Source organism: Martes martes (genome assembly GCF_963455335.1).
Source record: "Martes martes genome assembly, chromosome: 1".
Lineage (NCBI taxonomy): Eukaryota > Metazoa > Chordata > Mammalia > Carnivora > Mustelidae > Martes > Martes martes.
In genome coordinates, this window is record NC_137888.1 from 166573382 (window position 1) to 166598126 (window position 24745).

Sequence of the window (24745 nt, forward strand, 5' to 3'; positions counted from 1 at the left end):
TCAAAAATACACAGACGGGTCAAGGATTAAAAAAAAAAACAAAAAAACAAAGCATATGATCTCCCCCACCAAATCAACAACAAAACCCCCTAACCAACCACATCCCAATACCATTGGAGTACAAAAGTGGGTAGTAATATTAGTAAATATTAAAGAATATTTATAGCCTGGTAAGAAAGAACTTGGAAACAGCAATGAAACTGGGCTTTCTGGCAGAACACAAGAGAGCTCCCCATTTTAGCACTGTTCTAACAAATCTAGAGGTATAACTCAGAATAATGTGGAAATAAACATATATATAAAGTCAACACAAGTTTGATGGTGACTTTTCCCTTTTTATCTTACATCTACATGACAAAAAAAATTTTTTAAAGCAGAATTATCCTTTTGGACTTTCTTTGGGCATTGACCAGAAATTTGTCATTCCTCCAAGAATATCACAAAGATCTTATCTCAAATTAAGATGATCTTTAGAACAGGAAACATGATTTTAATTGGTAGAACTGATGTGTTGGCACCAGTTCCCATTACTTCTCTGCACAAATCCTAACTGAATTCCATGTAATTCCTGATTGATGAAGAAAATTCAGAAAGAGGAATGAGGTAATTGAAGTAGAACTTAAAACAGAATTTATTTGTAAAACTGTACAATCCTAAATTCTAAGTTTCAAAACTAGCTCCCAAAGCCAAGAATCCTGAGTATTCCACAGCAAAGCACCACCACATTTGCCCAGACTGGTAAGTAATGCTACAGTGGAATCCGGAGTCAGGGTCTCTGATGATGTTAGATGACCTATGAAATTCACAATTAAGGTGATTCAGTAAAGCCCACTCTCGTAATGACAGAACAGGATGCTTCTAGTAAGGAAGATAGACAGCAGATTTCAAACCCTGAACACAAAATGGGAAAAGAGTAGCAGAGATGGAGAAGAGGCATCCAACTCTCTGTGGTCTAATCGGAGTCATCATCACTCTCATCACTATCTTGCTCCTTTTCTCCATCACTTACTTCATCTTCTTCACCATCCTAAGGGGCAAAGGATAATTAGATATTTTAGGTCATCTAGATGTCCCCATAAATTACAATACTGCTCCCACAGGATTGATAACTGTACTGTATCATTGTTAAAACCAATGATAGCTGTTAAGCCAATCATTTTTTCTAAAAAAGGAATTGAAACACGCCTATTTTTCTTGTATCATAACCATGGAGGGAGGTCACTGTGATACTGACCTATGATATTCTGCAACTGAACCAAATTCACATGATTTTTAAATAAGCCATTGTCTTCCACTCAATACAGAATGAAATGTTTGCTAAATTAAGAATTCTGGTATATCTCAATAAGGAATTCAGCATAAAATCCTTTGGTTTGCAACTCTAACCTGGGAGGTTTGCTTACCAAACTAATAATAATAATAATAATCTGCTTCAAAATTTTTTAATGAGAACAAGGTAGAGGCATACTATACAAATAATAAAAGTATTTTTCATGCTAAATGATCTTTCTGCATTAGCCTCAAATTGCATTATAGAGAGGTTCACAGCAGGGGTTCTTAAATCTGAGCTTCTTGGTGTCCAAAACCCATGTGAATTTAAAGAGAATTTTATAAACATAATACATTTTCCTACAGCTTTCTTCAAAGTCTTGAAAGTGGCCCAGAAAAGAATAAGGACCCTTACTCTTAATATAGTCCCCAGTGAATGCAGCTTTTGATTCTGTGCTTTCACCAAATGCATTTATATTTCTATTTTATATATTCAAACCACATATTTAAATGTTTTAACTTATTCTCAGCACTCAGAGAACACAGAACACTCGACCTTTTCTCCCCTCTAAAATTATTTCAGATATGAATTTAATATGAATAATGAAAGGGAATTTTTAATTCTGTAACATATGCCACAACTTGAGATACTCTTCTGGCCCCCAAAGAATTCATATAAAAACAGAAGTTTTTCTGGAGAGAATGGAGATAAGCAGAGAAGTCTTTGATTATAAACATAAGCAGGGAGGGGTGCCTGGCTGGCTCAGTTGGAAGGACAGGTAACTTTTGATCTCAGTTCAAGCCCCAGGTACAGTGTAGAGATAACTAAAATAAATAAGTAAACTTAAATTAAAAATTAGCAGTAAAAGTTCTATACTTTCTACTGACTCAGAATAAGTAACAAAATGCAACAAGCCACTGCACACTCTGGGGCCTTATGCAGAGATACCTCCGTTGCTTTGCTCTTGGAGACCTGGGATGCTGTATCATCCTCACTCTCCTCAGAGTTCTGGGACATAATCTCTTCACCCTAAATGTGAATGGGCCAAGACAAATGGTGGGTTATAATTATCATATTTGGGGTCTCAAGAGAAGAAAGGCTTAGTTTACAGGCAATGGGAAAGAGTAGATTCTAACATGGTCAAACACAGACATCAACCTGTGATCTGCACCTAGAGAAGTGATAATCAACCCAAGGTTTCTGAGATATGTGTGGGACTAATGTAATATATAGTTTTGCAACTAGTCCACTGCTGTATTCTAATATCATACTAGATTTTACAAGGCCGTGTATTGGTGACTCTTTCAGTAAATGTTGAATACTGTTGAGATTTCCCAAAGACCTTAAAGTACATGACCACCAACACACCAACTACAAATGGCCATGTCGAGGCTGAAAGACAGTATAAAAAGTGGTTTAAGAACATTAGCTTTGTATAATTTCTGTTTGGACTCAAACACTGGCACTTCTCACTTATTGCTGAATGACTTTAGGTAAGTTACTTAACACTTCTAAGGTTTATTTTTCTCACGGAAACAACAGTATTGTTTTATTACAGTACTTTGTTTAATAGTATTATGGAAATAATATCTCATAAAGCAAATGTGAAGAAAGGAAACTAAGTCTCCAGGGTGCTATTCTTTTCATATATAAGATTATAAGTCCCTCAGCTATTGTAAACATGAATGAGAAGGGCTTGGATTCTATATGAAAATTGCTAAAACTCCAAAGCAGTACTATAAGCCATATAAGATTTCAGCCAGACAGTTCAAGGGCCTTAGAAATGTTTATTTGTTAAAATTAGGCAGAGAATAATTTCAGAAATAAGACAAGAGTGTTTCAGAGAAAGACCCAAAATAATTTTTTAAAAAGTCTGTCCACATAAACAAATGTTATTATGAATCTACCCTCAGTAGTACTTACAGCAGGAGCCCACTCTGGCCGAGGAGAGAGGTTTTACTGATCTGCCTCTTCTATCTCTGAGGCCTTGTTGTTATAGTGGTATGGCTAGGAGGAGGTGTATAACCCATGACTAAGACCAGAAGCAATGTGTCCTAATTTTAAGAGCTAAATGGCCACAGCCTTAAGAGAAAGGCAGTGTTTTAGAGAGAACAAGGCTTAGCTGACCTCCTTCACATACTTCTGATGCTCTCACAAAGAGTGGGAGTAGATTATCTTGGGCTGGGCCCTAGGCTTACCTGCAAGTCCCGATTTTTGAGGTTGCCCAGCCAGAAAGCCTCCCTGCAATTGTTGAAGATAAGCATGGCTTTCACTCTGCAAACTAAAAGCTCCAGGGTCTTTTTGAGTAAGGGCACATGTTTGGTGAGTTTTGTGTCCTGGTGAATCTAAATGGAAACAAATGCACCAACTCACCTGGATTTATCATCATGCTTTCACATTCCTATATAGAAACTTCCGAGTTCCTGACATCTTGAACACTGAATAAGAGCATAAGTCCTCCCAGTAGAGGCCTGAGACATGTTCCATTAAACAGTAGTTTGGCAGAATACTCTGAAGAGAATGGAAGCTCTCCTTCAAGCTAAAAGAGTCTAGAAGACATACTACCAACACCTTAGGTTCTTCTTCATAACCTCTTAATGACCAATTACCAATGAATTTACCTAAAATATTCTTGAACATGTATTATACTGATATTAAACAACAGAGTATCCCTATTAGCTAGGAGTCCTTAAAACTCCTCTGTTCAGCAACTTCTAAAGTTAGAACCGGGGAGGAAGTGAGCAATAGAAACTGGACTGAGAAAGAATTTGGTTTGCCCATGACTACAGAGCTCTATGGTTCCGTGTTTCTTCAGACAAAAAGTGACAATGGTTCAACTGTAGGCTTTAAGTGGAAAAATCCTCTAATGGTAAAATGTTCTCACAAGAGACAGATGTGTTCCTTGACAAGTAAATAGTATAGCTGAAAAGCTCTGAATATGGCTGGTTTTAGAACCACCTCTTGTCTCTAGCAGAGAATCATCACTTACATAATATTCCTCCCACCCAGAGTACTTTATAGAAGCAACACGTCCACCAACATTCTACATCTCTCACCAAAGAGAAGCTTCTAGAGGAAACAGTGGTATGGAGTTTGAGTCAAACTTTAGACGCAGAGGGGCGCCTGGCTGGCTCAGTGGGTTAAAGCCTCTGCCTTCAGTTCAGGTCATGATCCCAGGGTGCTGGGATCAAGCCCCGCATCGAGCTCTCTGCTCAGCAGGGAGTCTGCTTCTCCCTCTCTCTCTGCCTGCCTCTCTGCCTATTTGTGATCTGTCTTTCAAATAAATAAAATAAAATATTAAAAAAAAAAAACTTTAGATGCAGAAACTGCCCTCTCCATGACTGCCCAATTTCAACTAGCAACTAAGGATCTGACCACTCTGAATTAAACTGCCTTTGGACAGACGGTCTCAAAAATAAAGACTAAAGAAGAGTTAAAAAAGAAGGAACTGGAGCCTGTGGATCTCCTAATCACACTGCAGATTAAGCCAACAGGTGGGCTGGTGCCATGACCTACTTTCCTTCTTACCTTGGAATGCCCACACAGGTGATGAAGCAGCCTCGTATCCAGCTGGAAGGTTTCCAGTAAGCTCAGAACATCCTCCTACAACCAACCAAATCACAAATGCCATATTAAATGCTCTCATTTCATTTTAGATGCAACCAAGGGCTCCAAAGAGGATAAACTCCACAGGTTCCAACTGTGTGTTAGCAATCATCTCAATTTGGTCCTCGAAGCTAGGGATAACTAGTTTCCCCCCCCTTTCTCTTTCTAGATTATGAGGAACCAACACCAACAAATACTGTGAGACTGTTTTGCAAACTTGCTAAATATGTGTAAGAAATCATCACCTTTGTTACTATCCTTATTTTACTACTATAACCCTGGATCTCACTTGGCCAAAAAAAACCTCTCTAGACTACCTATTACAGGAGCGCCTGGGTGGCTCAGTCAGTTAAGCATCTGACTTTGGCTCAGGTCATGATCTCAGAGTCCTGGGATCAAGCCCTGCATCAGGCTCCCTGCTCAGTGGGGAGTCTGCTTCTCCCTCTCCAGCTCTCCCTGCCACTCCCCCTGCCCGTGCTCTCTCTAATGAATAAGTAAAATCTTTAGGGGCACCTGGGTGGCTCGTTGGGTTAAGCCTCTGCCTTCGGCTCAGGTCATGATCTCAGGGTCCTGGGATCAAGCCCTGCATCAGGCTTTCTGCTCAGCAGGGAGCCTGCTTCCCCCTCTCTCTCTGCCTGCCTCTCTGCCTATTTGTGATCTCTCTGTCAAATAAATAAAATCTTTTTTTTTTCAAATAAATAAAATCTTTAAAAAAAAACAAAATCTTAAAAAAAAATCTGCATGTTAAAAAAGACTACCCATTAAAATAGCAAAGAGTTTATGACACAAATGAGATGATTATTATTGTTGTTGTTGTTATTCCTGAGGGTAGACCTAGACAAGTGCAAAGGAATAAGCAAATGACATGCTGATATGTGAGGTCCTGGGAGTGCAACAAGACAACAAAATCCAGCTAAAAGAAGCGACAACCCTCAGATCCCATATAGAAGTAGAAGGGTGGGTTTAATCAGAGTGGATCTGAAGTTCATCCTACTTTGGAATATTCAGTCCACTACGGGCATCTCTGGTGATAGCTGAAGGTGGACCAAAGGAGCCAGAGTAGAACTGTGGCCCAGAAGCTGGGCAAGGGAACTGTACACACTCCCAGCCTACGAGCCACCATGGATAGATCTTCTAAGTAACTGTACAGAGCACATCTTTCTTCTATGCTCTCAGTTCTTACCCGGTGTTTTCTAAAACTGAAGTCGAGGAGCGGCATACACTGCTTCAGAAATGCTTCCACAAAGAGGCGTCCGTACTGAAGAAGAGGAGAGACAACTGGTGATGACCTCTACTGAGGTCTTTCACACGAAGGGCCCCTACCTCAGGAAGCATAGCATCACCCAGCCCAGGAGTTTTATTTTATTTTCTTATTTATAAATATAAGAAATAAACTGGGAAGGGTCCAAAAGGTTAATTTGGAGAACGTAAGCTTAATGCAAAAACTAAATGGGCCTGTTAACTAAGCCTCAGAGTTAGGCAGACTTTTCTACACTAGACACAGCCAATGGGCAGAGGCCTTGCTCAATGTAAGAAAGGGGGCATAGGAAACAGGTGGACCAGCTGTCTGAGAACTACTTACTTCCCAAAGGAAAAACTGTGTAGAGCTGAGGAAGCATATAACCAACTGCCAAATTTACCAATCAGATAAATCACTGCCCCCACTCACTCATCTTCTGTACTGGCTCCAGGGTGGAGTAAAGAGAGGAGCCAGGGGTAACAAGAATGGGGAGCTATCTACTTGAAGGAACCATAAGGAGAGGGAAAGACACATTCTCCTCCTAACATATCCTAGCTCCTAACCCAATATCAAATCTAGGCCTAATCTGGACTCTCTCTTTGGGAGAGAAGTTGGGAGATTATCAGGATACCAGCCTCCACCTTCATGAGGCCAGCCATGGGCTTTAAAAAGAGGAATCGGGGGTGTCCGGGTGGCACAGTCAGTTAAGCGTCCAACTCTTGATTTCAGCTCAGGTCATGATCTCAGGGTCATGAGCTCGAACCCTGCATCAGTCCCCACACTCAGAGTGGGGTCTAGTTAAAACTCTCTCCCTTTGCCTCTGCCCTTCTGCCCTGCGTGTGTGTGTGCTTTCTCACTCTCAAATAAATAAATCTTTAAAAATAAAAAAAATAGGGGCGCCTGGGTGGCTCAGTGGGTTAAGCCTCTGCCTTCAGCTCGGGTCATGATCTCGGGGTCCTGGGATCGAGCCCCGCACTGGGCTCTCTGCTCGGCGGGGAGCCTGCTTCCCACCCCCCCCCCCCCACTGCCTGCCTCTCTTCCTACTTGTGATCTCTGTCCAATAAATAAATCTTAAAAAAAAGAAAAATATATACATTTAAAAAAAATAAAAATAAATAAAATAAAGTACCACTCCTTCCTCCCTCTTGTCTGGGAAGGAATGGCAATGAGTGACTACTGCTCCTGAAGTCAGCTGTCCCAAAGCTACTTCCCATAGTTCTCAGACTCAGACCAAAAGTTTTCAAACTCAAAGGAAAAGTTTTCCCACTAGTCATCCCACTAGTGTGGGAAAACATATCCACTGTCTTTTTTAAACGACCACCTGTTAGCACAGATTCTGAAAACTCTGGCTTGTAGGGCAAAGTATTAAGCAACTCCTTTCAGCTGAGGCCATTTCTAGAAAGATCCACAGAAGAATAAATACTAAAGAGGACCAGGTCAACCTCTCACCTTCAAACATACATGTAGAACAGGACGGCTATCAAATACCTGGAGACACAAAAGATAAGAAACCAAAGCTGAGGTCTGCTCTTTCAGCACCCCCAGCCTCTTCCCCATTGTGCACAGTACAGCTCTGGGTGTCATAGAGAATTCTAAAATGAAGAAGGCATATCAACAATTAAATTAATTATGAAACAGAATAAAGTAATCACCATCACTGAGGTTCAAAAAAAGGAATTAGGGAAGCAAAGAAGAGTAAGAAATTGATTCTAACAAGATATTAAGAAGATGGCATTATAGGGCGCCTGGGTGGCTCAGTTGGTTAAGTGACTGCCTTCGGCTCAGGTCATGATCCCGGGGTCCTGGGATCGGGTCCCACGTAGGGCTCCCAGCTCAGCAAGGAGTCTGCTTCTCTCAGTGACCTTCTCCCCCTCATGCTCTCTCTCACTCTCTCAAATAAATAAATAAATAAAACCTTAAAAAAAAAAAAAAGAAGATGGCATTATAGATAAGTCCAAACCTTGATGGAAGTCCAAACCTTAAGGAAGATGGATGAGAGGTGGAAAGGAAAGAGAATGATATTCTGAGCTGGGAGAATAGCCTAGCAAAATCATGGAGTGGGTTAGAGTACAGTGTGTGTCTGAGGGATAAAGAAGGCATTCAGGGTTGGAAGAAAGAGTGGGAATGTGTTCGGGTCACAGAGGACCCAAGACAAGGTGAGAGCCATTAAATAGTATTGTGGCACAGACACGGATGGAGAATGGAAGAGAAGGAAAAAGACACCACCTAGGGATAGAAGGGGTTATCCAGGATGGGCAGAGGGTCAAGGAAAGAAGACAGGTGAGAACAGGTCCCCCAAGGAAGGGAGGGGAAACGAGCAGGGAGAGTCCATTTTGGAAGACAGGACCCTTCTTGGTTTCTGTATTTAGCTGGCGAGGTAGGTCAAGGAGCCTACACACTCACTCACCTTTATTAGGTTGATGAGGATACTGAAGTCTCGAACAGCCATATTCCAGTAGAGGAGCTTCTCCTCATGAATCTGGGGGCAACCAAATATACAGGTACTTCTGAACCAGCCAAGTACTTCTCTTACTGTATTTCCACTAATATATGGGTCCTAGATTACATAGCTATTCAAAGATTAATTTAAGCCAATTATTCTCTCAATGAGATGTTTACCAGTGTAACCCACAAGATGGTTCTAAGGCCTGCACAGGGTGCCTTATAGAGAGTTTCTAAAGAGGACTCCTCGTCAGTAACTGACAAGTAGGAAAAAGCCTCTGCAACATACCTGCAGGTGATTGGATTCCTGTGGCTTCTCTGATCCCTATGCTCTCAGCAGTCCAGCTCAGTCCTGGTTAGCAGGCATTAGCACAGCATCTTAAACAAGCCTGCTCCCCTCATGCCAGCTCACAAGCAGCAAACTCCTGGGCATGGGAGGCTGCGACCAAAGACATTTCTTCCAGAGCTAAGGCTTATGGAGCAGTCTGAGCCTTCCCCTGGGCAGTAGCCAGGAAATAAAGAGCCCAATCCTCCCTCAAACTGGAACAAAAAGAAATTAAACCAGGAACTTTTTGAAAAAGAATTCTGGATCTCTCTAACTCAAAGGAAGTAGCTTAGAAGAAACTTTGACCCAAGAAATAAAATATGCAGCAGCTTCCTAGTAACCAAGTCTACCTCTTGTGGGACCCACCTGTTGTGAGTCTGCTGCGGTGCCAGCCTGAAGACCCTTTACTGTCTTTTCTAGTTCAGCCATCATCACACGGAAGAAAATGACAAAGGTGTGCCTAGAAGACATACACATTTATACAACGATGACTGGTTAGAAAGAACTTCCAAGAAAGTCAAGGAACTAAAAGTCATTTCCTTCTCCGCCTCTCGGAATTTCCTTTCACTAGGGTCCACTGTTAAAGGGTCGGGGAGTGGAAAGGATTCATAAAGGAGCCCAAGAAGATGACCTGTCAAACAATGGAATTAACTTTATGAAGGGAGACCATGTAGTGGCATGGGAGAGCGGTGAGGTGGTAGTAAGAAGATCCAAGTTCAAATTCCTAATTCCATACTTACTGCCTGTGTAAGTCTGAGTAAGTTCCTCTCTAATGATCATTTTCCTCATCAGTACAACAGAGATAACAACACCTACCTCACAGAATCACTGATAGGGTTCAGTAACATGGGGAATGTTGAAGGTGCTTTATAGACTTTGTACGAGACAAAACCCACTGAGATGTACGTGACCAGATACAACCATCACTTTATCCCAAGATGGTTACGATATTAGATAGTCTCACTTTGAAAGGATGAAAATACTAACATGAAATGTTTGGTGACTAAATCTTCTTTGTCTTTGAAGACTACTGAAAATTCAAGCCTCACTAAGGTCCTGTCACATTGGGCTGGCTGAGAGCCCCTTGAAAAGAATGCACAGAAGACCTTCTATGAGTTGAATGAATGACTGTCTCTACCATCTGTATCAGAATGCGATGAAGGGTGAGGTAGTTATTTGGAAACTACATATATTGGACAATGTGATTCTATTCTAATTAGGGGAAAAACTGGAGGAGAGAACTCCCTTCCTTACCTGTTCAGGGTAGGGAATGTGGAAGAAGATGCATCTTTAGGAGAATTGATCAGTTCTGGGACACCAACTCCAGCAATCTCCTCTATGGCCTTCAGAACACTGTCTGTATGCTCCAGGTAAATGCTGCATTGAGAGCCACAGGAATATAAATACATGTTACAGAATTCCTAAATCAAGAATTCTTTCTTGACATATTACCAAGTACTTTGCTTTATCTATCTATCCATTTATTATTTTAAAGACTTTATTTATTTAGAGAGAGCATGTGTAGGTGTGCCCATGCAAGCAGGGGGAGCAGCAGGAGAGAGAGAAGAGAATCCCAAGCAGACTCTGCACTGAGCATGGAGCCTGACATGGGGCTCAATCTCATTACCCTGAGATGATGACCTGAGCCGAAATCATGAGTTGGTCGCTTAACCACCCGAGCCACCCAGTTGCCTTAGCCAGTCGTTTTAGCTTTAAAAAAACACTAGCGTTTATTTTTTAAAAAGTTTTAAAAGATTTTATATATTTGAGAGAGAAAGAGAGAGAGCATGAACAGGGGAAGGGGCAGAGGGAGAGGAGAAGGAGACTGCCAGCTGAGCAGGGAGCCCCATGAGGGGCTCGACCCCAGGACCCTGGGATCATGATCTGAGCCTAAGGCAGACGCTTGACTGACTGAGCCACCCAGGCGCCCCTACTGTAATTTATTTTTAAAAAAATGAAAATTCCAGGTAATTATTAGGAGGTAAAGGAAACGATGTTTTGATTGGATATATAGTTTGACACTTTGGAAGTGATGGATGAGTCTTGGATATATAGTAGATAACAAATAATTACCTAACTCTAACAAGGCAAAACACAACAGCAGACTCCTCCACTTCCTCCAGTGAGTCAGGAACTAACTGACAGTATAAAATAGAACCAGTGGGGCGCCTGGGTGGCTCAGTTGGTCAAGCGCCTGCCTTCGGCTCCAGTCATAATCCTGGGGTTCTGGGATCGAGCCCCACATCGGGCTGCCTGCTCAGTGGGGAGTCTGCTTATCCCTCTCCCTCTGTTGTTCTCTCTCTGTCAAATAAGTAAAATTTTAAAAAGTAAATAAAATAGAACCAGAGGATCTTATGATCCACATATTCAAAATTCTGTTAATTTATTAATTTATTCCATTTTTCTATTCAAGTATAATGAACATACCACATTATATTAGTTTCAGGTGTATAGCATGATATAACTTTTGTTTATTTCAAACCTACTTCTTCGTTTCTAAGTTCCCCTTAACCATGGCAATTTCTCAGTCTTTGACTATATGAGAGATCCCAACAGTGGCAAAATGGACTATTTGGTTCATGGAAAGAAACTGAGCCTCTCACCTGAGCAAAGTATGGAGCTGTTCAGCAGGGATGCTATTCTTCTCTTTCTCCCCACTTGGCCACACCCGACAGAGGAACTGTTTGGCCAATGAAGCTGTTGAGAAATAAGACAAATACCTCTCATGCATGGAAAATTGACTATACTCTTGTTTTTCAGGTTCTTGTGGGATGATTAATGAGCAAAAGGATTTTTTTTATTATATTTACTCTGAAGTTCCTAGTCTGACAATTTGAAAAAAACCTATCATGGGTTCCTGCTCCACTGGTCCCTCTACCAGAAATAAACCCATTTGTCTAGGACACAATGCATCCTACAATCTCACCCTGCCCTAACAAACACACAAACATGAACTGAACAGACACACACTGCTGGGCATTAGGAAAACCAATCTTGTTCCTCCTGGGCAGATCAATAAGCCATGCTCATCTTAAAGAGTCATACCAAACCTTCCCCTTGAAATCAACAGGAAATAATAAAAAGTTTGTTTTGCATTTTTCTTCTTGCTTTCTGTGTGTGCTGTCAATTAGGATACATAATTAGTCAATTGCATTCAAAGAGCTATGACAAAAGGTAGTTAAAAAGATCAGAAGGGGCGCCTAGGTGGCTCAGTCGGTTAAGCATCTGCCTTCAGCTCAGGCCATGATCCCAGGGTCCCGGGATTGAGTCCTGCATTGGGCTCTCCTTCTCCTCCCAGTTCACACTCTCTCCCCCATCTCTGTCCCTCTCTCAAATAAATAAAATCCTTTAAGAAAAGAAAAAAGAAAAAGATCAGGAACTGGGCCCAGCCTTTCTTTACACTTAATCAAATCTTGATTTCTCCTTTCTCCTATTTTACTAACCTAGCAGTGTGTGTCTCTTTTTGTCAAATGTCTCAGATAATTTACGAAAAAGGACATGAATTAACAGAAGCCAAACAGAAAATTAGCTAGACAACTGAACTAACCAAACTCAGACTAAGCAGTATCAGCAGAGATTAGTCATAGCTCCTTCTGGGAAAATGTCCTTCTTGATATGGCAAAAGGGCACATCCATGGTTATGGGGGGTTTTACATATAAAATATACAAAGTCCTAGGAAGCCATAAGTTTATAAGCTTGAGTTAGTTATTAATCCTACTCATGAAGAAAAAATAAAAAAGAGGATCTGGGCCCATCACCAATTTTTGCTTTGTTCTGAGCAGGAGCTGTAGATTTCTCCAAAATGACCATCAGAAGTCTGATGAGATAAAGAGCACACTGGAAACTCGGAATGCTGTGAGAGAAATTCTGCAAGTAATTGAAGCTCTGTCTATAAAGGAGACAAGAAAGGAGAAAAAAAAAAGATATGACAAGTATTACAGATATGTCTAAATACATGAGTTGTCTAAGTTCACTATTGGTCTAACCAGAATTCTCCTCATTTTCAGGTGTTTTTGTGGCCACCTTCTATCAAGACCATGATAGAACACTGTAGCCTTGTATGATGAAAGCCAGGGCAGAACAGAGCCCAGGGTCTGGAATTCTGGCCTGAAAGGGGTCATGTACACCAAGATACCCAAAGAACAGTTTACACCATGCTTACATGAGCAACCCTGGACAAATTATTTGCTCTTAAAGCCTTAGGCAACACAATGAGAATAAAGTTTAAATTCCAGATTTATAGGGACAAGTGAAACGAAACTATAAGATAGAGAAAGCAAAGCTTTTAATAAGTGTACCATATATGGTCAGCTTTCAATGCACTGAAATAATGGGAGATAGGGAGTCAAAATTAATCCAGAACTGTAGCTAAAATAAAACTAGAGTGTACTCCCCTGATTGACTGTGGGAAGGAGGTCAAAACAAATTTAAAAGCACTTTATTTAAAATGAAGTACGGTCTTGCCCTATAGGCAGGGATGATAAGCATTGACTGCAGACCCAGAAATAGTGTAGAGAAGGAGAGATAAAGATGAAATTACTCGGGGCGCCTGGGTGGCTCGGAGGGTTAGGCCTCTGCCTTCGGCTCAGGTCATGGCCTCAGGGTCCTGGGATGGAGCCCCGCATTGGGCTCTCTGCTCAGCAGGGAGCCTGCTTCCCCTTCTCTACCTACCTGTGATCTCTCTCTCTGTGTCAAATAAATAAATAAGAATCTTTAAAAAAAAAAAAGATGAAATTACTCTGGTTGAAGCTGGGACTGGAGGCTGGAAGCCATGCCTCTTAGATTTCCTTCTCACCTCCCTCTTCCACTGCCTTGCCCTCAGCCTAGGCTCCTCTTCTTTTAAGACCGGGAGGAAATCAGTGGTAACTACTGCTACCTAATTACCTGATTCTGTTGAGAGACAGTAGGTTTCCAGATAATCAGGAGTCAACTACAGGTCCCTAGTGTTTTTGACATCATTACCTGAAAAGGCCAACTTTTCAGGAGGCAGAATGCCAAAGATTTAGTAGGATTTATTCAGCAGTTTCTAATGTCTCAGGATTTATTGGGATACATAGATGAAAAAAGCTCATATGATTGAGGAAAGGAGCTGAAAACATCAGTTTCCCTCGCTACTACTGAGAGACACCCAAGTGATTTCCAAGAAATCTTGCTAATCTTGTTTCAGTTTTTTGGGACAACACTCTGGAATATGTGTCTGACCTACCTGAGCAATTCCTCCAAGGACTGGTCAGGCTCTCCTTGCTTCAATCGGTTTGTAAGGACCTCAAGAGCTGAGTACAGTAAATTAGGATTTTCAGGCTGAAAAAATCCACTCCTAAGGGAAAGTCAAGGTAAAATGGTTGAGCTTAGTTTTAGAAAGATTACTTAGACAGCATGTGAGGATCCCTGCCTCCAGGCTATAACATCAATAAGTCAATGGAGGCAAAAGGAGAACTACAGCACTGGAAGTACCCAGGTAACCAATTCAGTCACACACTGCAAGGTGAAGGACACCTGAAACAGTCTTTCCTTAAGGGCCTAACAGTCCTCCCTAGGTTTATTTTCAGGGAATAAAAACTCTTCTTCATTTGCTATATTTTAGAGACATCTCAGCCTTCCTCCCCAGAAAAAACAGAAATAACCATCAATTGTTAAATCAGTATTGATTCCGTAGAAGGTGCTCAATAAGAATCTTACTCCTTCTTCCCTAAGTCTTGGCAATTCTATCTTCAGATCTCTTTCCCACTGTCCCTTCCTTCCCAAGCTCAGGCAGTCACTCTAACCCAGGCCCTTAGCATCATCACACATATATGGATCACTGAGACACCTTCTGACTGGTCTTTCTGCAACCCTTTCCAATCTGTCCAGCACACTGCTGCCAAAAGGATTTTCCTAAAACACTGATTTCATTAAACCTTGCCTCTGATCATAAAACTCCAGAATTGCTTTTCTGTACAACATTCAAACTCTTTGAGCCCCTAGATTTTCTACTCCTGTAGAAACATCTCCACATCACCAGTGGTAGTCCTTCTGCCTTTCAACAAATGTATTCTGAGGGTCTATGATAGGTCAGGATTTTGGGGGGTGGGGTGGGGGGGGGACAGCTTTATTTGTTTTTTTAAAGATTTTATTTAGGGGCGCCTGGGTGGCTCAGTGGGTTGGGGCCTCTGCCTTCGGCTCAGGTCATGATCCCGGGGTCCTGGGATCAAGCCCCGAGTTGGGCTCTCTGCTCAGTGGGGAGCCTGCTTCCTTCTCTCTCTGCCTGTTTGTGATCTCTGTCTGTCAAATAAATAAATAAAATCTTTAAAAAAAAAAAAGATTTTATTTATTTATTTGACAGAGATTGAGATCACAAGTAGGCAGAGAGGCAGGTAGAGAGAGATGGGGAAGCAGGCTCCCTGCCAAGCAGAGCCCGACCTGGTGCTTGATCCCAGGACCCTGAGATCATCTCCAGAGCTGAAGGCAGAGGCCCTAACCCACTGAGCCACCCAGGTGCCCCAGGGAACAGCTTTATTGAGATAGAATTGACATACAATGAACTGCATGTATTAAAAAGTTGATCAGTTTGGGGCGCCTGGGTGGCTCAGTGGATTAAGCCACTGCCTTCGGCTCAGGTCATGATCTCAGGGTCCTGGGATCGAGCCCCTCATCGGGCTCTCTGCTCAGCGGGGAGCCTGCTTCCCCTTCTCTCTGCCTGCCTCTCTGCCTACTTGTGATCTATCTGTCAAATAAATAAATCTTAAAAAAAAAAAGTTGATCAGTTTGATCAGGTTACATACACAAACCCACGAAATCATCACTGCAAAGAAAATAATGAACATACCCATTACCCCCAGGAATTTCCTTATACTCCTTTGAAATCCATCCTTCATTCCAACCTCCTACTCAATGAGAGGCAATCACTGATCTGTTTTCGTCGTCAGTAATAGATTATATGCTTTTTCCTAGGATTCTATATAAATGGAATCAAATGCTACGTACTCTTAGGGTTTTGCTTTCTATTCAGTATAATTCTTTTCTTCATCTATGTTGTTGTGTGTAGTATTCCCCCATATGAAAATTTGTTTATCCATTTACTAGTTGATGGACATTTGTTTCTAGTTTGGGGCTATTACAAATAAAGCTTTTATTAACATTTGTGCACAAGATTTTGTAGACATATGCTTTCATTTCTCTTGAGTAAATACCTAGGAGTAGAATGGCTGTGTTGTATGTTAGGTGTATGTCTAACTTTTTAAGGAACTGCTAAACTGTTTCTAAAGTAGGTGTACCATTTTACATTTCCATCAGCAGCACGTAACAGTTCCAGGTGTTCCATGTTCTCACCGATATGGTAAGGTAAGTCTTCATAATTTAGCCATGTTGTAATTTTAACTTGGAATTCCTTAATAACTAACACTACTGAACATCTTTGCATGCCATCCATATATCTCCTTGATGAGGCATCTGATCAAATCTTTTGTCAGGCACTGTTTTTAAGTCCTGGGGATAGAATAATGATTGGTTTCAGCTCCCATGGAGCTCGTGGCCTAGCAAGGAAGTTAGATGAACAAATAATTACAATAAAATATGGTAAAGGCTTATAAGAGGATACCAGAGTATTAGGAGAAAACTGGGAATTAGAGAGGTAGGAAGGAGGCTTATTACCCGCCTTAGGGGTCAAAGATGCCCCTGAGGAGCCAAAGTTTAAGCCAGATTTCAGAGATGAGTTAGAAAAGACTGGTGATCAAGGAGGGTGGGGATCCAGGTAGAAGAATGAGTATGTGTGAAATCTTCCAGATGAAAGCAATATAGGGTATTGAAATTAATTCAGTATAGCTGGAGGGCAGAACATAAGATAAGTGAAAGAGCAGGAGCCAGATAATAAAAAGGTGTTAGAAGCTAGGGTAAAGAGTCTGAACTCAAGAAAATCCTAAGGACAACAAGGACCAAAGTTGGTATAGGATTTGCATCGGGAAGACCACTGACTACTATGTGAAGAAAGGACTGAGGGACGGCAACCGGAGGCAGAGAACCAATTGTGAAATCTCTCACCTTGTCCAGGTGAGAGATGATGGGAGTCTCAAAGCAGTGCAGTAGGAGAGCAACAGATGGCTATTTAGATGTTATTTAAAAGATAAAATTAACAGGATTTGGTGATCCGATGTGGGAGAGAGAAAAGATAGTGGGTAGAGAAAGGGACAAAGAACAACTGCTGGTTGCTGGCTCAGACATTGGTGGTACCATTTATGTAGCCCGGCAAAGCTGAAGGAGCTGTGGTAAGGATGATACATTCCATTTTGGATGTGATGTGTCTGAGGTGTCAATGACACATCTACAATGTGTTGAGTAGGCAGCTGGATATAAATGTCTTTAACCAGAAGATAAATTTCAGCACAAATTTAAGCTTGGGTGAGACTGCCCAGAAAGCCTGTACAGAATAGAAGAGCCAGGGCCTACCCTTGAGGAACAAAAGCATTTAAGGGACACAACTCCCTCATTTCTACTTTCACCCATGCCATGCCTTCCCAACCATTCCTTTACCGCCCAAAAGGTCATCTATACTTCAGGACCCCATGAAATTCCATTTCTTCCACAAAGTATTTCTAAACACCCCAGTTCAAAATGTATTCATCTCTTTAACATATAATCTGGAATTTGTCTACAAGTTGTTAACGACATTTTTTTTAAAGATTTTATTTTTTTTTTAAAAAGATTTTATTTATTTATTTGACAGACAGATCACAAGTAGGCAGAGGCAGACAGAGAGAGAAGGGAGGAAGCAGGCTCCCCGCTAAGCAGAGAGCCCGATGCAGGGCTCGATTCCAGGATGCCAGGATCACAACCCGAGCCGAAGGCAGTGGCCTTAACCCACTGAGCCACCCAGGCACCCCAAAAGATTTTATTTTTAAGTAATCTCTACATCCAGTGTGGGGCTCCAACTCTCAACCCTGAGATCAGTAGTCTCATGGTCCACTGACTGAGCCAGGCAGGTGCCCCAGTAACAATTTCTTAAGTAACACTCTCTCCAGTGTTATTATGGAAAGAAAGGCTGCCACAGCAAACCTGGCTAAGAATCAGATGGCCCAGTCTGTTACAGGTTAGCCAGTATCAAGTCACCTAATTTTCAAATGAGTTAATAACCGGGGCGCCTGGGTGGCTCAGTGGGTTAAAGCCTCTGCCTTCAGCTCAGGTCATGATCCTGGGGTCCTGGGATCGAGCCCCGCATCGGGCTCTCTGCTCAGCGGGGGGCCTGCTTCCTCCTCTCTCCTCTCTGCCTGCCTCTCTGCCTACTTGTGATCTGTCAAATAAATAAATAAAATCTTTAAAAAAAAAAATGAGTTAATAACCGTGGCCATATAAGACACAGAGGGTACAAGATCAAATGAAATGATGTAGACAAAGCAGACAAGCACATGTTTACATAAGAATGAATCAAATGAAATCAAATGAAATGATGCAGATAAGCACATGTTTACATAAGAGTTTGTGAGCCTTTTTTCTTTTCTCTACCTCAGTACCTTGAGGCCTGTCAGATAAAAGCAAGTGCATACTTGATTATTTCTACCTACCACATCTTCCAAAATACTCACCAAGCAAAAAGCCCATGAAAAATCTGCAGTAGCCTCTGATAGCATGAAGACATTACATGGTACTCCTGAACTTTCATTCTTGGGCTGTCAACCACACCTTGGTTCTCAGCAGCTAAGCACTAAAAAGGAAAAATGCTTTTAGGACCATTGCTTTGGCAATTGCCCTAATTTTTCCTTCAATATTTCTCAGCCAAAAATGAAATCTCTCATTAACTTAGTAATTTCTAAATTTCTTTCTTTTTTTTTTAAGATTTATTTACCCATTTGAGAGAGAGCACATGTACGTATATGAGTTGGGGGAAGGCAGAGGGAGAGAATCTTCAAGCATATTCCCTACCAAGCACAGAACCCTACGCAGGCCAATCCCAGGACCCATGAGAGTATGACCTGAGCTGAAACCAAGAGTCAGACACTCAACCAACTGAGCCACCTAGGCATCCCAGTAATTTCTAAATTTCTATAATGTTAAGATAGGCTGCTGACCTGAAAATAGTTGTGAATGTTCTCTAGATGGTTACACATTGGAGCCAGCAGTTGAATAGTATTATGAGCAACTTCTTGAGCAGATCTTTGATGGAGATGTGAGAATCCAATATTCCGGTTTCCTTTACTCTATAATAAATTCAGAATTACTGGGGAAGAAAGTGCTGGATAGCTTCTCTGAAAGAGTTTGTTAAGGAGCTTTGTCAGACCTAGGTCACAAGGCAGAAGTGGACAGAAGAAATGGGTTGCTTGCCTAAAACTCTATTATGAGAGAGGGATCTTGCTCATCTTCAAATTACCAAGAGGTTGCCTTTTATAAAGTATTTGACTGAGAAGTACAGACCCATAATTACTAATTAAATAAAGCTCACACAAAAATAGAAATCATTTAGGCTGATAAAAACATCGAGCAAGTAGTGAATACAAAAAAAATCAAATTAACTGGATATATTAATGTTTAAATGTTTACACCTAAAACTTTCGTATTCTGTTGTCAGCATCATCCCACTGCTTCAAAAGATGCTACATGCACATTTGTACGTTTACACACATATGAGATTCTGGCCTTCTCTAGATAGGCAACTACTACTATACTGAGGCTTGGGTACAGGCTCAGTTTGGGAGGGTTTTAAAAGCAAAACCCCAGTAGAGAACAGGATTCAGGAATGCTCAGGAAACTTGGAAATATATATCCTGTTTGAGGTGGTTTTGATTTCTCTGTTTCAGAGTTTCTTTCTAAAGCAAGGTGAATGGGTTCTGGAAACGAGGCTGGCACCATCATTGTGATCAAACATGATGCCAGAGAAAGTGACAAACTTGTTCATTAGACCTCCTTGTTTCCAAATTCATTAAGGCCAGGACTTGTGCTTCTGCCTATACTAACCTTGAGGAAGGGGATTCTCCTGGCAACAGAGGGTGTCAGCATATTCTCCAGTTTTTGGGAGAGATCTTCCAGCAAGAAAAGCAGCTCAGGGGGCTGAAGTTGCACAATTTCTGTAGCCTGTCACAAGGAGGAAAGAAAGGATAATTCCAAGCATATCCTCACCATCTTTTTGAAGGAACACATTTCAGGTTTACTCTTCCCAATGGGTGAAGAATCTAACCACCCCCCCAAAAGGGGGAAATTTCCCCACCTCATATAAATGGCTGTTGTGCTCTGTCAACAAATCAAAAAGTCAAGCACTCCCAAAGTACAAAAAATTTTATTCAAATAGGAATCCAAGTGAGTATAGTTTTAGAAAACATACTTTCTTTTTTTAAGATTTTTTATTTATTTATTTGACAGAGAGAGAGAGAGAGAGAGATCACAAGTAGGCAGAGAGGCAGGCAGAGAGAGAGAGGGAGAAGCAGGCTCCCCCCGAGCAGAGACCCCGATGCGGGGCTTGATCCCCGGACCCTGAAATCATGACCTGAGCCAAAGGCAGACGCTTAACCAACTGAGCCACCCAGGTGCCCCAAATACACTTTTTTTTTTTTTTTTTAAAGATTTTATTTCTCAGAGAGAGAGAGAGCACAAGCAGGAGCGGGGGCAGAGGGAGAAGCAGGCCTCCTGCTAAGCAAAGAGCCCGAAGCTGGACTCAATCACAGGACCCTGGGATCATGACCTGAGCCGAAGGCAGCTGCTTAACTGACTGAGCCACCCAGGTGTCCCAAGTATGTGACTCTTGATCTCAAGGTCACGAGTTCAAGCCAGCCCCATGCTGGGCCTACAGCTTACTTTAAAAATAAATAAATGAATTAAAAAAAAATGTTGTTTACCTTAAAAGAAAAAAAAGATGATGAGGATGATTATTCATCATTACTGTCACTATTTTTGAAAGCTCTGGAAGCCAGAGTCCACCTTCTCTCAATGCTTTGGTGCTCCTTTTACAATAAGAATAGAGCTGAGAAATTTTTTTTTAAAGATTTACTTATTTATTTGAGAACAAGAGCAAGAGTGCGCATGCATGAGAGAGCAAGCAAGCGTGCAAGCATGAGTAGGAGGGGAGCAAGAGGGAGAGCAAATCCCAAGCAGACTCTGTGCTGAGCCAGACTCAGGGCTGGATATTATGACCCTGAGATTGCAACCCAAGCTGAAATCAAGAGTCAGATACTTAACTAACTGCACCACCCAGGCATCCTGGGCTGAGAAATTTTCTGAAACAAGATTAAATTCTAGGATCTCAGCTCTGTGACTTACTGCAGTGTGCATTTCAGTATCTAAGATGAACTTGGTCACAAGCCCACAATGCAGAATAGAGAAGACCTCAATGTCCAGTTCTCGGAAAAAAGCATGGTAACTTTGTAGTGACACTGATGTCTTTTCTTCTTTCCCTTTGAACTCCTGGGAAGAAAGCAGCAGCAACCAACAGAATAAACAAGGATTCTATAATAACCTGATTTTTCAGAAAGACCTTAAAGTACAATTATGCCTTCATTTTATGAAGAAATTCCTTTTTTAGCAAATCACCAACTTCCTTTCACCAAAGTCTCTAAATATTCCTGAAACAAAAGCACCTAATTTAAAATTGAGATATGGGTCACATATCAAACCCTTGGTTGATTTCCTCTTAAGTATGAACTACTAGACAAACCAAGGTGTTATGGCATGGTAGAGAAAACAATGAGTTGTGGCACCAGACCAGTCTGGCTTCAAACCTTGCTCAAGCCTTATTAATTGTGTGACTGTGGGCAAGTCACTTACCATTTCCGGGTCTTAGTTTCCTTACCTGTTAAACATAGATATTACTATCAATCTTGAGTTTTTAGGAGATTACAGGAACTATACAAATACATGATAAAAAGTAGCCAAAAAAACAGAAATAATTGGGATCCACGTGGTTTAGGCAATTTTTTTTTAAGATTTTATTTATTTATTTGACAGACAGAGATCACAAGTAGGCGGAGAGGCAGGCAGAGACAGAGGAGGAAGCAAGCTCCCTGCTGAGCAGAGAGCCCGATGCGGGGCTCGATCCCAAGATCCTGACATCATGACCTGAGCTGAAGGCAGAGGCTTTAACCCACTGAGCCACCCAGGCACCCCGGTTTAGGCAATTTCACAAACATATAACTTACTCTGTGATAGGTAGACCTACAGGAAAAAAGAACTACTGTTTATTGATTATCAGAAACTGTCCTAAGCATTTCATGTTATCCCAATTGAATGAGAAGCTGATAATCTGGCATTAGAGGGGGAAAGAGGCTAAAAGCAGTATATCTAAAACTAGGTCTTAAAACAAAATTTGATAAATGTTACGAGAAAGAATTCAAAGTACTGCTGGGGTATAAAAAAGGAGTGACACATTTAAGAAATGACTAGCAAAATCAGTGTGTTGTAGTGATAAGGACTAAGAATCTAACCCTAACTCTGCTACCGGGAGAATTGCCCCAAAGCTGAGGAGAGTTCGTCTGCCTCTCTTTTCTCTAATTTCTCCCTGTAAAATGCAGAGTATGATGCTGGTCCCTGTTAATCTTTTTTTTTTTTTTTTTAAGATTGTCTTTATTAAAAAAAAATTTTTTTTCTTTATTTATTTGACAGAGAGAGAACAGCAAGAGAGGGAACACAAGCAGGGGGAGTGGGAAAGAGAAGCAGGCTCCCAACTGAGCAGGGAGCTCGACAAGGGGCTTGATCCCAGGACCCTGGGATCACGACCCGAGCAGAAGGCAGACGCTTAATGACTGAGCCATCTAGGTGCCATCTAGCTGCCCCTCCCCTGTTAATCTTACTGTATTGTCACACAACCTTCATGGAAACCCATCATTTCAGTACCTTTTCCAGCTGGCTTCTATTAGATGGCGTAGGGTCACATTCTGAACTGTCCTCCTTTGAAAGTGTGTCAGGAGAGGATGTTTTGCTGCCATCTGCTTTCCGTTTTCCTCCTTTTGTTTCAAAAACAGAAAAGTGACTCCAGTAATCAATTATCATGTTTGTTAACTATCACTGCCTTCAGGAAACAACCTGCTAAAGAGTACCTAGGGTAGAGGAGGTAATTTTATAATGCTGCATTATAGTTCATTTTATAACCGTGCCAAAGAAAGAGTTCAATGACATTATCTCTCCAGTTACTGAAGCCTTGGTGCATATGACCTCTTATGTTTTAACCCACTGAGCCACCCAGGCGCCCCTTTATGACCTCTTATGTTAATTCAGTGACCTGACCCTCCTATGGAGACACAGAAGAAGAAGAGAACATACCTATCTTTCCTTGTTTTCTGATTTTTGCTGAAATAGCAGCAGCAGTAGGAGGTGTTACATCTAAAGTTTCCAAGTCAAAGTTTGCAAGGGGAGGAACATAGTCTGAGGTGACTGGAAAAGAGAGGAGACAGAAGCTCAATGTATATCTACCACATTATCACTGTTAGAATATCACCTGATTGGCTAAAAATTAATTTTCAGAACTACCAAGTATGGCTGAATGCCTGCAAGATACATTCAAGTTACCTGACATTAATTGTTTTGGCATAGCAAAATGATCAGAGATGACTTACAAGAATATCATATTAAATGATTATGACTAATTAAGATAAAATCATTCTAAATAATAATATAAAAAATATCCAAGGAAGTAAGGACTAAAAATAAACTAATCCTTATTACAAATCTAAAGATATTAATATTTGGTCACACAGAAGTTTATTTTACATACAATTACATAGATGAGGGCCTGGGAGGGGGGGTTCCTACGTTTTCCCCAGAAAATCTACCTAGCACTTTAAAACAACAAGTTTATTTAATAGTCAGAGGTATTAAGAGACCTGTCAACTTTACTCCTGGTTCATAACTATGTTGAGGAAAGCAAAGGGCACTGAAAGTTTGACTTCTACAGACAAAAAGTTACTTTACAAAAGCCCAACCAATGCTTTTCATTTTTTATTTTCTTAAGCAGCAAGATTTCTTGAAGGTAACAATGGGACGAAAATGGATGTATTCTTCCTTGTTATAGTTGTTGTTGAGCAAATATTTTCTTGTCCCAGATGACTGGGGGATGGCTATCAGTGAGCTTGGCTTAAAAGTAAAGTTCTCTATCTCCTCACTGCCTTCCTAGCAAAGGTATTATAATAGGACACTTTCCTTACCTGCCAAGTACTTTTCCAGGATTCTCTGAAGCTCCACAATATGTTTTAACCGGGTGAGCACCTTCCCCTTCATCTCAGGTGATGTTTGCTGGCAGAAGGCATTTACAACCTGGAAAAGTACAAATTATATTCTCATACTTTGAATGGTTCCAATTTTGACCTTGTTTACATTATTCATCCAGAGCTTAAAAAAAGCCATTCAGTGGCCAGATCTGTGAGTTTAGTCTGTAACTTAAAGGTGTTCTCAGCAAGGTGCTATAGAGGAAAAAAAACCCTGGGCCAATACAGGAGATCTGACTTTTAATCCTAGTTTAATCCGAGTTCTACTGATTTCTAGTTAAGTAACAAGTAGAATAGCACAGTGACTTGAGAGCACACACTTTGATTAAACAAATCCTATTCTGCTACTTACTAGCTGTGTGACCCTGGCCAAGTCATTATTAGCCTTTCTGAGTTTTTACTTCTTCAACTACAAAATGAGACAGCTGTAAAGCAAGAACACAGTTGTTATATGGATTAAATATTATAAATAAAGAAATAAGCCCAGCATCTGGCACAATGTAAGTGCTTGATTATTTTTTTAAAAATTTTATTTATTTAAGAGAGAGGGAGAAAGAGCAGGAGAGCATGAGCAGGGTGAGGCAGAGAGAAGCAGGCTCCCCGATGAGCAGGGAGACTGATATGGGACTTGATCCCAGGGCTCCGGGATCATGATCCGAGCTGAAGGCAGACGCTCAACCTACTGAGCCACCCAGGTGCCCCTATTCTT

The 24745-nt window shown here is 41.2% G+C and overlaps 1 protein-coding gene across 2 annotated transcripts in view; it reads right to left on the minus strand.

The window, feature by feature from the left end:
* Window positions 1–318: 318 nt before the first annotated feature.
* Window positions 319–24745, minus strand: part of FANCD2 (FA complementation group D2) — a 60615-nt gene continuing 36188 nt past the window's right edge. For both annotated transcript variants that reach the window (XM_080804550.1, XM_080804549.1), the window contains 19 exons: window positions 23977–24085; window positions 23096–23206; window positions 22670–22779; window positions 21101–21244; window positions 19805–19921; window positions 18922–19050; window positions 18439–18557; window positions 14091–14201; window positions 12643–12773; window positions 11487–11580; window positions 10138–10260; window positions 9250–9343; window positions 8524–8595; window positions 7566–7604; window positions 6060–6134; window positions 4799–4873; window positions 3469–3615; window positions 2219–2299; window positions 319–1027 (listed from right to left, as the gene is read on the minus strand). In XM_080804550.1, the coding sequence (XP_080660676.1) occupies window positions 953–1027; window positions 2219–2299; window positions 3469–3615; window positions 4799–4873; window positions 6060–6134; window positions 7566–7604; window positions 8524–8595; window positions 9250–9343; window positions 10138–10260; window positions 11487–11580; window positions 12643–12773; window positions 14091–14201; window positions 18439–18557; window positions 18922–19050; window positions 19805–19921; window positions 21101–21244; window positions 22670–22779; window positions 23096–23206; window positions 23977–24085 (1956 nt within the window). In that variant the 3' untranslated portion in view covers window positions 319–952. The remainder of the gene's footprint in view (window positions 1028–2218; window positions 2300–3468; window positions 3616–4798; window positions 4874–6059; window positions 6135–7565; window positions 7605–8523; window positions 8596–9249; window positions 9344–10137; window positions 10261–11486; window positions 11581–12642; window positions 12774–14090; window positions 14202–18438; window positions 18558–18921; window positions 19051–19804; window positions 19922–21100; window positions 21245–22669; window positions 22780–23095; window positions 23207–23976; window positions 24086–24745) is intronic.